Source organism: Otolemur garnettii, unplaced genomic scaffold, assembly GCF_000181295.1.
Source record: "Otolemur garnettii isolate 467f Iridium unplaced genomic scaffold, OtoGar3 scaffold00028, whole genome shotgun sequence".
Taxonomy (NCBI): Eukaryota; Metazoa; Chordata; class Mammalia; order Primates; family Galagidae; genus Otolemur; species Otolemur garnettii.
In genome coordinates, this window is record NW_003852423.1 from 5,756,191 (window position 1) to 5,767,400 (window position 11,210).

At 40.3% G+C, this 11,210-nt stretch overlaps 1 protein-coding gene across 3 annotated transcripts in view; it reads right to left on the reverse strand.

The window, feature by feature from the left end:
• The window catches only part of IGF2BP3 (insulin like growth factor 2 mRNA binding protein 3), a 156,162-nt gene that overhangs the window by 12,880 nt on the left and 132,072 nt on the right, over positions 1–11,210 (reverse strand). The window contains exon 13 of one of the 3 annotated variants that reach the window (XM_023512476.1): positions 1,653–1,664. The exons of the other annotated variants lie outside the window; for them this stretch is intronic. Within the exon in view, the coding sequence (XP_023368244.1) occupies positions 1,653–1,664 (12 nt within the window). The remainder of the gene's footprint in view (positions 1–1,652; positions 1,665–11,210) is intronic. 3 annotated transcript variants of the gene reach the window in all.

An 11,210-nucleotide genomic window follows, 5' to 3' on the forward strand; every position in this document is an offset into this window, starting at 1 on the left:
ATTCGAACCTGCCACCTTAGGTGTATGTGGCTGGCACCTTAGCCACTTGAGCCACAGGCGCCGAGCCAGATTTAAATTTTTTAAGAAAAACTATGCTACTACCATCTTAAATCTTTAAAGGAAAGATTCAGTTAATTATTTTAATAATTTTTAAGCCTTTATTTCCACTGAAGGAAATTTTAAAAAAGTAAACAAAACCACTCTAGAAGTAACAAAAGGCTAGTTATCATCATTATTATTATTTTTAAAGAGACGAGGCCTCTTGCTCACATTAATGAGCCACTGCGCCTGGTCAAAAAGGTTAGTTCTTAGAATGTAAGGAATAACCTTTGCCTATTCGTCAATAAAACAGAAAGAAATGAGAAATGACATAAATGATACATAGGATAAAAATTAAAGTGCAGCAGTGTGCTGATCTGAAAATATCAAAAGTATATCTAAAAATTACCAAAGTCAATCAGAAAAACTTACACTGACCAGATAACTTATAAGTTGACAATCAACTAATTACCTAAATTATAATAATCACCTAAAGTGCCATTCCCAAATAGTTTTTTCCTTTTTTGAGACAGAGCCTTAAGCCATCACCCTGGGTAGAGTGCCGTGGCATCACAGCTCACAGCAACCTCCAACTCCTGGGCTCAAGTGATTCTCCTGCCTCCACCTCCCAAGTAGCTGGGACTACAGGTGCTCGCCACAGCGCCCGGCTATTTTTTGGTTGCAGCTGCCATTGTTGTTTGGTGGGCCAAGGTTGGATTTGAACTCCCCAGCTCAGGTGTATGTGGCTGGAACCTTAGCCACTTGAGCCACAGGCGCTGAGCCCCAGATAGTTTTATTAATTATTTCTTTCAAGCCAAATGTTCAGGAATAATGATAATTACCCAGTGAAAGACAGACATGGAAAACTAGAAAAGGTCAGGCAGTATGTTTAATGGGGGAAAAAAAAAAATGTTACTAGCCAGGGGGTGCCCAACCTTTTTGCTTTTCTGCCTCACATTGGAAAAACAGGAGTTGTCTTAAGGTACACGGTCAATATATAAATGCTAGTGGAAGCTGATGAGAAAAAAGGGGGAAAGGGTCCATAGATAACTTTTTGCAATATCCAACACTAAGCAAAACAGCCCTTGAATAATCTGCATGCAGCCCATAGGCTGTAGGTTGTAGACCCCAATAAAAGCATAAAAAAAACCCCAAAAAACCAAAAACAAAAACAGGAGCACAGTACAAGTAATATAATACGTTGCTTTTTCCCTTAATAACACATCTTGGATATCTTCCTGTATCATTCACATGTCCCTACCTCATTCTACCAACACAATATTCTCTCAAGTAGACACACCACAGCTGATCATTGCACCCAATAGTCTGTGTGTATAGTTTACAATTCTCAATGAATTCATGAAATGCTTCAATCAAATCTTTGTACACAAATTTTGTTCCCTGTTCAAATACCTCATTACGTACATTCTTAAAGTAGAACTGCTGAGTCAAAGGGCCTGAACATTAAAAATTAATAGTCAGATTACCATACAAAAAGGCTCCTGCTCAGTCTGCAGAATTAAGACATGTATGACCTTTGAATGCTGCCTTTGTTTTTTCACAGAGTAGTGGAGATGGGTAAAAAGCACATTGAAGTAAAAATTCAGGCTGACAGAAAAGTGATTCTGACGAGAGGATGGGGGTATACAGCAGCCCTGTGGCAACATTAGTGTGTGAGCTTTCTCTGTGTGAGCTGTTTACGACCTCCTCTGCACTTCCCAACAGGTACATTTGACAGAAACTAATGACATTCTCATTTTAGAGTATAGAAAACAGATGGAGAGGTGAAGTCATTTGCCCTCAGTCACGCACTGGTGGTGGAATGAGTATTCAAGCCCAGGTTTCTCCATCTCCTAAGCCACATTCACAAAGACAGTACATACCCTTCTTTCAACAGGTACAGATATGCTTTGAAATATACCCAGAGCTCCCCAAAATATATAGATATCTCTAACGAAAAGTGCTCCACAGACCTCATTTGAGGAGGGACTGCCTTCCCTGGTCCTGTCACAATTTCCTTGATTGGCCTTGGTACGACTTCCTGTGAGTCAAAAGAAATTTCTTATGTGTAGTTGGCAAAAGTTTAAAACTTTGATCATCAACTTGCTTAAACGGGGCATCCAGAGATAATCCATTAACCATATCTTTTTTTTTTTGGAGACAGTTTCACTATGTCACCCTCGGTAGAGTGCTGTGGCATCACAACTCATAGCAACCTCAAACTCTTGGGCTTTAGTGATTCTCTTGCCCTCAAGCCTCCCAAGTAGCTGGGGCTACAGACACCCGGCACAACACCCGGATATTTTTGTTGTTGTTGTCGTCATTGTTGTTTAGCAGGCTCAGGCTGGGTTCAACCCACCAGCCCCGGTGCATGTGTCAGGGGACCTTAAACACTGAGCTACCAGGCGCTGAGGCTCCATTAAGAGTTTTAAGCTGAGGAAGAGGAATGATTACAGACGAATAAGGCTCTATGAGAACAAAGAGCTGAAAGCAAGAGGTTCACTGTCTGGTCTGCACAAACCCACCACAGGAGGGTTTCACACATTTTGCACCTTGCAATGTGAGTTACAATTCCTTTATCTTTACCTGATAGTTAATTATTTTGCTATATCTGAGAGTGCTTTAAAAGACTTCCAGAAACTTCATTTTCCCATCTTTCACTAATTCACATAATGATATAATCAAATCTTTAAGTAAAAGTCTTTGGGCCTTTATACAAATACTTCTGAGAACTTATGTAATAGAACTTATGGGACAAAGAGCATGAACATTTAAAACTGACAGATATTTCCAAGTGATTGTGGTAATAAATTTATTTTAAGGTCAATAATTTTTTTACAGAAAGGAAGAAATCACTTTAGTACAAACTATGCCTTTCACATTTATGGAAAATGAAACAACATATGACTCTAGACCACAAGGCTAGTTTCCTACATATGAAAATAACTGAAATTGTTCTTTCTATGTCTCCTTTATCTTCACTCTCTACCAAGTACTTTTTAAATTCACAAAAGAGTTAACCTAAGATTCAACTCCAGGAAATATTCTTTTTTTTTTTTTTTTTTAGACAGAGCCTCAAGCTGTCCCCCTGGGTAGAGTGCCGTGGCATTACAGCTCACAGCAACCTCCAACTCCTGGGCTCAAGCGAGTCTCTTGCCTCCGCCTCCCAAGTAGCTGGGACCACAGGCGCCTGCCACAACGCCCGGCTATTTTTTTTTTGGTTGCAGCCGTCATTGTTGTTTGGCAGGTCCGGGCTGGGGATTCGAACCCGCCACCTTAGGTGTATGTGGCTGGTGCCTTAGCCGGTTGAGCTATAGGCACCGAGCCGAGGAAATATTCTTGACCTGCCTAGCTCTAATCAATGGATTTTATTTTTTCATTATCTGTATAAATAGATGTACTATTAGTAAAATTGTGCTACATTCTTTGCAACTTGGTGCTTTGGAATTCCCTATGTTTTCCAGGACAATGTAATATACTATAGGTATTAATCCAGTAGTCAGCAGAATGAAGTCCTCCCTGTAACTCTACAGTATTTTTACAAAAAATACACCAGAAAAGGACTTACTTCTCCACTAAACTATTAACTCTGATATTTGTGACAGGGGATTATCCAGCATAGCTTGGCCAAAACACTTCTGTTGTTCTTTATCAGCAGAGGACACCAAATCAAATTATTTTATTCTTCACTGTTTCCAAGTCAGAAGCTGCATGCCTCTCTTTGGAAAGCACGATAACTCACAGCCGGCAGTGTGTCATGTGATTACCATCTGCCAGTTCTTTGTCTAAGGTCTTTCCTATTTTAAAACTGCAGAGACCAACTAAATTAATGCCAACATTGATGATAAACTGTGATGTTAGCATTCTTTGGTCATTCTGTCCTTACATCAAGACTGTGACCATGAGTCCAGGTGTAGAAGCTCACACCTATAATTCTACCACTCTGGGAGGCCAAGGTGGAGGATCCCTTGAGCTCAGAAGTTTTAGACCAACCTGAGCAAGAGAGAGATCCCTCTCTTCTATACAAAGTAAAACAGGAAAGGCTGGGTGCAATGGCTCACACCTGTAATCCCAGCACTCTGGGAGGCTGAGGCAGGTGGATTGCCCAAACTCTCAAGTTTGAGACAAGGCTGAGCTAGAGTGAGACCACATCTCTAAAAACAGCTGGGCATTGTTGTGAGCACCTGTAGTCCCAGCTACCTGGGAGGCTGAGGCAAGAGAATTGCTTAGCCCAGAAGTTTAAGGTTGCTGTGAGCTATGATGCCATGGCACTCTACCGGGGCAACAAAGATTCTGTCTCAAAAAATAAATAAAAAATAAAAATTAAATTAAAAATAAGACAGAAAAATTAGCCAGACATTGTGGCAGCACCTGTAGTCCCAACTACTCCAGAGGCTGAGGCAGGAGGATCACTTGAATCCAGGAGTGTGAGTTTGCTATGAGCTAGGCTGATCCTTCAGCATTCTAGGCTGAGTGACAGAGAGCCTCTCTCAGAAAAAAAAAATTACTGATAGGTTAACCTTTTTTTTAAAATTAAGGATGGGATCTAAACGCTTTATCTCACCAAGAACATCCATATCATATCTTCTGAACAATGTACTTTTTTTTGGTTTGTGATAATAAAAACCTTTTTAACGCCAAAGCTGTATCTAAGATATAACTTGCCCAAATTTACCCCATAGTATTTGGTCATGACTTCATAATTACTTGTTTCCCGGGCCTTGTTCCAAAAAGAATTTTATGCTCCTTAAAAAGTATACACAATCTAGAAAGATAAAACAAAGGAGGTGAAGAAATAAGAGCACAGAGACCTGAACAGTAAAGATAAGGTCAAGCCAAAAATGCTGTCATATAAATTTGGCTTTAGGCTTCCCAGCAGCTTTTTAAAAATCTTATGTGTGATTTACCTTGACTATACAGAAAAATTTCCCATTTGTAAGTTTTTCTGATTGACTTTGGTAATTTTTAGATATACTTTTGATATTTTCAGATCAGCACACTGCTGCACTTTAATTTTTATCCTATGTATCATTTACGTCATTTCTCATTTCTTTCTGTTTTATTGACGAATAGGCAAAGGTTTCCGATTGCTGTGAGCTATGACACCACTGCACTCTACTGAGGGTAACATAGTAAGACTGTCTCAAAAAAAAAAAAAAACCAAAAAACACCAACCCATTTACTAGACAATCATTAAACTGGCTATCTGGAACAATTCATTCTTATATATACAGTATTTTGCATCACAAGCCATGTTTTAAAGATTCAAATACTCCAGATAAGCAGATAATTTTTAATTGCAAAACTAAGCAGCCAGAACAAAGGTTATGATAAGCCCTTTCACCTGTGAATTTAAGCCCCTGAGATCTAGCTTGAAAAAACTCATTAGCACTGCCTTTCTTTTTGCATATTCCTTGCATTGACGTTAATGATCGGTTTGCACTGTCCTGAACCCTTCTTCCTAAACCCTTTTCTTGATATATTCTTTGGGGGTGAAGAACATTCACAGGACACAAGCTGCTTCCCAGTGGATTTCTGCCAGATGCCTATCGGCAAAACTTCCTTTGGACTTCTTGGCAGACTCTGTGCTATGGTTTGAAATAACAAGAACAAAGCTGCTCAACTCAAAGTTTGCATAACTGCTGAAGTCTGCCAATGAGTAATTCCCAATCATCTCTGGTGAAGAGATACAAGTATGAGCAAACAGTAAGGTTAAGTGTATTTACTTTGTGGGGAACAAAATCTAAGACATCACAAAGGCATGGAGACATGCGTGCCAGCCAACAAGACTGGCCTCCTAGAACCTGGAAGGATGCCAGAGTCTCCCTCCGGTCTGTAAACGAGATATTTCTGGTGTTTTTTGTTTTGTTTTTAAACGGGAGTTTGGTCTGGAAGTGAAACTAAGTGTACTCAACTCCATGACCTGAAGTGTACTCAACTCCATGACCGAAGATAGAAGACTTAAAAAAAAAAAAGGGCAAAGAAAGTTTATCCCTGTAACTAACCAAAGGCTTCTTAGAGGTAATAAACGTATGCAGTGAATTATCTACTTGGAAATTATTTGCTGACAAAAGGGCTGTACCTAAAATGAGAAATCTTGAGGAGGACTAAACTTCCTTAAGGAACAATCATCTCATCTAAAAAACCCTTTCAGCTCATAAAATACTTTGTTTTTCCTTAAAGAATACTTTAAACTAGCTAAGACCTAAAAATATGTTCATCTCTCTTGCCTCTTCCATAAGCAGAAAGTTGACAATTTTAAGGTTATGCTTTCATTCTGGAGACTTCTGGGAAGTCTCTAAAGAGGCTTTCAAATAACAGCCTTTGGGCTCGCTTCTGCCCCTCCACCACCAGCTGCCAAGGCCATCCAGCTGAGGCAGAATGCCAGGCCAATTCCAGGGCTTGCTCTGCTGCACTGGCTGCCAGTTCCCTCTCCCCACTGTTGGAGTAAACTCAAAGTTTGCCAAGTAAGTACCACATGAGCCAGCTGCTAGGTAGGAATGAGAGAGATTTGTCTATTGGAAGAACCAACTCTTTGGCTCTATGGAATAATCAACCCAGCAGGTTCTGGGGAAAGAATATTGCAGGGGAACTCATAGGCAAAGTTCTGGAATAGAACAGAGGCAAGGAATTTATCCAAAGACAAGATAGACTATTCTTCCTTTATGTTACAAAGCAGCAATGAGAAACAGAGAAATAAATTCCCTTTTTTTTTTTTTTGAGATAAGGTCTCACTCTGTTGTCTAGTTTAGGGTGCAGTGATGTCATCCTAGCTGACTGTAACCTTAAACTCCTGAGCTCATGTGATCCTTCTGCCTCAGCCTCCCAAGTAGCTGTGACTACAGGCATATGCTACCACACTAATTTTGCATTTTTTTGTGTGGAGACAGAATCTTGCTCTTGGTTCAGGTTGATCTCAAACCCCCAGGCTCAAGTGATTCTCCCACCTCAGCCTCCCAGAAAGCTAGGATTATAAGCATGAGTCACTAGGCCTGGCCAAGAAATGAAGTATTTCTAAAAAGAAGAAAAGTAACACAGTCTGTTTCTTTGAAATATTTAATCACTAAAATCTACTTCTTGGGGCCAGGCATGGTGGCTCATGCCTGTAATCCTAGCTCTCTGGGAGGCCAAGGCAGGAGGATCCCTTCAGCTCTGGAATTTGACAGACAGCAGCCTAAGAGTGAGACCCCATCTCTATGAAAAACAGAAAATTAGCCAGGCATTGTGGTGGGTGCTTGTTGTCCTAGCTATTTGGGAAGCTGATGCAGGAGGATCACTTGAACCCAGGAGTATGAGGTTGCTGTGAGCTAGACTGACACTGTGACACTCTAACCCAGGGTGACAGAGTGAGATTGTCTCAAATAATTTTAAAAATCTACTTCTTGGGGCCGACAATAGACTTTTAAAATAAAAGATTTTTAAAAATAAGAGATTCATCATAACACATGTGATAGCTTCTAAGGTACAGCAAGCTTCTTATCAGCAAGTGTGGATACCAGAATGCTGTGGATGAGTATCTTAAAAGTGCCCAGAGAACACACCTGTCAATCTTTAATTCTCTAACCCAGTTTCTAAAAAATAAACCTAAAGTATTATATTCTTCAGCAAGAAAAGTGGAGCCAATCATGATGTATGGCACACCTCTTGGTCAGGGGTCACAATTATAAGAGGGACTTTAACAAATGTAATCAGCATAATCTAATTCTTTGTACCCTTAGTGAATCCCAAACGAAAAAAAAAAAGGAAAAAAAAAGTGAAGTCAAAAAGAATATAAGAAGCAATGATAAGCAAGGAATTTGATAAATTTAACTTGCCTTTAAGAACAATAGTTTATTTTATTTCAGAAAGTGGTGACGACCAGGTGCACACTGAAGTATTAGTGATTTTAGAAAAAGAACAGTCTAAAAATAGATGGTAAAGGTAAAAATAGATAGTAAAGTATTTCTAGGGAAGTACTTACGGACCCCTTTGAAGTTATATACTAAAACAAAACTTGCTAACCAACTGTTGCCTTAAACATTATGCCAGATAATTACCTGACAGCTATTCCAAAGTAGAATTTACTGTAGGTGGTATCCAGAATAATAGTGTTTCCTCTTTTAAGTGAAGATAACCTGTAGAAATGGGAGTCTGGAGCATGGAATTTTCTCTTCCAGAATTCAGATTCTCCCCTAATTTGAGAGAACTTAAAAGCTTATCTCTTCCTTTCCAGGCTCTGGGAAATCCCTTTAACAGGAAATAGTGCTAGATCCAGTGTTAGGGACATGTTGGCTGTCCCTAACATTTATACTCCCTTAGTAATAGAGTCTATATTAATGGGCACATTGCTATCACTCCCTGCTCCCCCCTCCCACTCAGATCTCTCTTCGTTCAAGAGGTCAGGTGTTAAGTTCTCGCTAGTAAGATTCGGTGGAAGTGTACGAAGTTATCCTTAGGCAGTACCCTTAAAATCAGGATGCTGCCAATTTTTTCTTTGCTTTGAGACAGGTCTCCGCATGTTGCCCAGGCTAGATTTGAACTCTTAGGCACAAGTGGTCCTCCCACCCCAGCCACTGTACCCGCCAATTTTTTATCCTTCTTGCTAGTTATCATCAGGCCCAATGGCTGGAGCTTGAATAGTCATCCTAGGCCAGGGGATGGCATGCAAAGCAGTTTCTGCCCTGGATTTTACGGTAGAACCACTTAGTAGCCCTGGATCAGCTATCCTTGAACTTTTCTTATAAAAAAGGAAAATGCATTTAAGCCAATTCTTGTAACACACAGCCAAACCTAATCCTGACACATACAGCATGCAAACATAGATTTAGAAGAGTGAAAATAGATACATGGTGGCATTCCACAGGTTTTTCCCTGATATTAGATATCTGAGTTGGAATGACAGGTGATCCAGAGGTAAAGGAGTGAGTTTATTTACTCTTTCAAATTAAGCAAAGAATAGAAAGAGGAACATACACAAATAGTGTGTGTTTATGCCTTTTCTGATCCATTGCTGTTGACAGAAAATATACCTTCCAACATTTAAGTGGCCTGGCCACAGTCTAGCAAACATTTCTTGCAGAAAAGCTCTTAGCTGGGCATAGTGGTAACAACTGTAACCTCACGTAGGATTATTTGGACCAATGAGTCAGAGGTTAGCCCCGGCCACATAGCAGGGTAAAAAGAAAAGTTCCTGGAAAAAAAAAAAAAAAAACTTCCTGATAACTTTTATAAAACCACACATTTCTGAGCTTCTACCTGCTCCCACTGAGATTCTGATTTACTTAATTGGGGCACAGGTTCACCAGATAACAAACAGAGCAGCTGTTGTTAGCTCAGGCTACACACTGGAGTCATCTGGAGAGCTTTCAAAAATGATGCCTGTGCCTAATCCCCACCCCTAGAGAGTCTCATTCAAATAGCCTGGGGTAATTTTTTTTTTTTTTGAGACAGAGCCTCAAGCTATCCCCCTGGGTAGAGTGCCGTGGCATTACAGCTCACAGCAACCTCCAACTCCTGGGCTCAAGCGAGTCTCCTGCCTCTGCCTCCCAAGTAGCTGGGACCACAGGCGCCCGCCACAACGCCCGGCTATTTTTTGGTTGCAGCCGTCATTGTTGTTTGGCAGGTCCGGCCTGGGGATTCGAACTTGCCACCTTAGATGTACGTGGCTGGCGCCTTAGCCAGTTGAGCTATAGGCGCCGAGCCTAGCCTGGGGTAATTCTAATGTAACTATGGAGAAACATTTTTCCTCCTTCAGGTGGGTAGTAATTAATGCTGTACTTTGTAGAAGATCAGCCAATGAACATAAAAATAAGAAAAATAGTAATACATTATTTGGGCAAATGTTAGCAATAGATAGTAAACCTACTGGATGAAGAACTGCTGGGGAAAAGATACACATTCTCAAAGTACTACCGATTCCTTACTCTCTCAAATAGGAAAGCAATCTATCTTCACAATGGAGAAATCTGACAGACACTACCCTAATGGTACAATCAGACTCAGTGTAGCCAATGAGACAGGCTGATGTCATCTGCTTCCTGCTGCAAGACACAGAAAGTATTCCTGTCTCCACCCCCCCTCCCCCAGCAAAGGGTATGACCTAAACCTAATGATGCAGAAGTAATCAGACAACCACTGGCCTCGATTTAAAAAAAAAAAAATGTCAATGCCATAAAGAACAAAAGAGGGGAGCGGGGCCTGAGGTACTGTTGTAGATAGAAATGCATGATCCTCCACTGCAATCTTTACTCTAAACACAGTTATATAGGACATGACTGGGCCCACTGCAGGAATTTTAAGGTAGACTGCATAATGATAGGACTGTGTCAGATTTCCCGAGACTGAGGACAATACTATCGTTATACCCATCAACATCCTGGAGGAGGAAAGTTCTAAATAGTGTCAAGTGCCTCCTAATACTTATCTATAATTTTTTACAAAAAAAACTAAAAAAATATTTACCAAACATCCAAGAAAGGATTACATGCCTATGTATTTGTAGGAAGTGAAGTAAAGGCCATTTTGAGTACGTATTTTTAATCCACAAAAATATTTTTCCACTTTGGAAGAAAAGACAAAAATGTGTCTTCTTTCCACTTTTAAGTTCTATGGATAATTCCTGATATGTTCTTTGAGGTCTAAAACTAAGCTAGTTTGAAGTTGGTAATATGTTTAAATTTACAGAAAAGTTTTAAGAACACACTCCTCTTTACTTTATGTACTGTTCAACCATGTAGCCAAAGAGACAATAGAATTGCCTTTTTCTTGGCATTTAACGTTTTCAACGGTACCTTCTTCGACAATTGGGTAAAATTTGCGTATGTATATTTGGGGATTCCATTATATCACTCTCTAAAATATCTGTAGAGTAAAATGTCCACAGGAATTCTGCAAAGAACACAATCAGTGAGACTGTCCACTTTTTATACCTCAAAGAATGAGAATTTTCGGCCAGGCACAATGGTCAGGCCTATAATCCTAGTACTCTGGAAGGCCAAGGCAGGATCCCTTGAGCTCAGGAGTTTGAGACCAGCACAGCCTAAGTATGAGTGAGAGCCCCATGTCTCTACAAAAATAGAAAAACTAGGGTGGTGCCTGTGGCTCAGTGAGTAGGGTGCCAGCCCCATATACTGAGGGTGGTGGGTTTGAACCCAGCCTCGACCAAACTGCAACAAAAAATAGCTGGGTGTTGT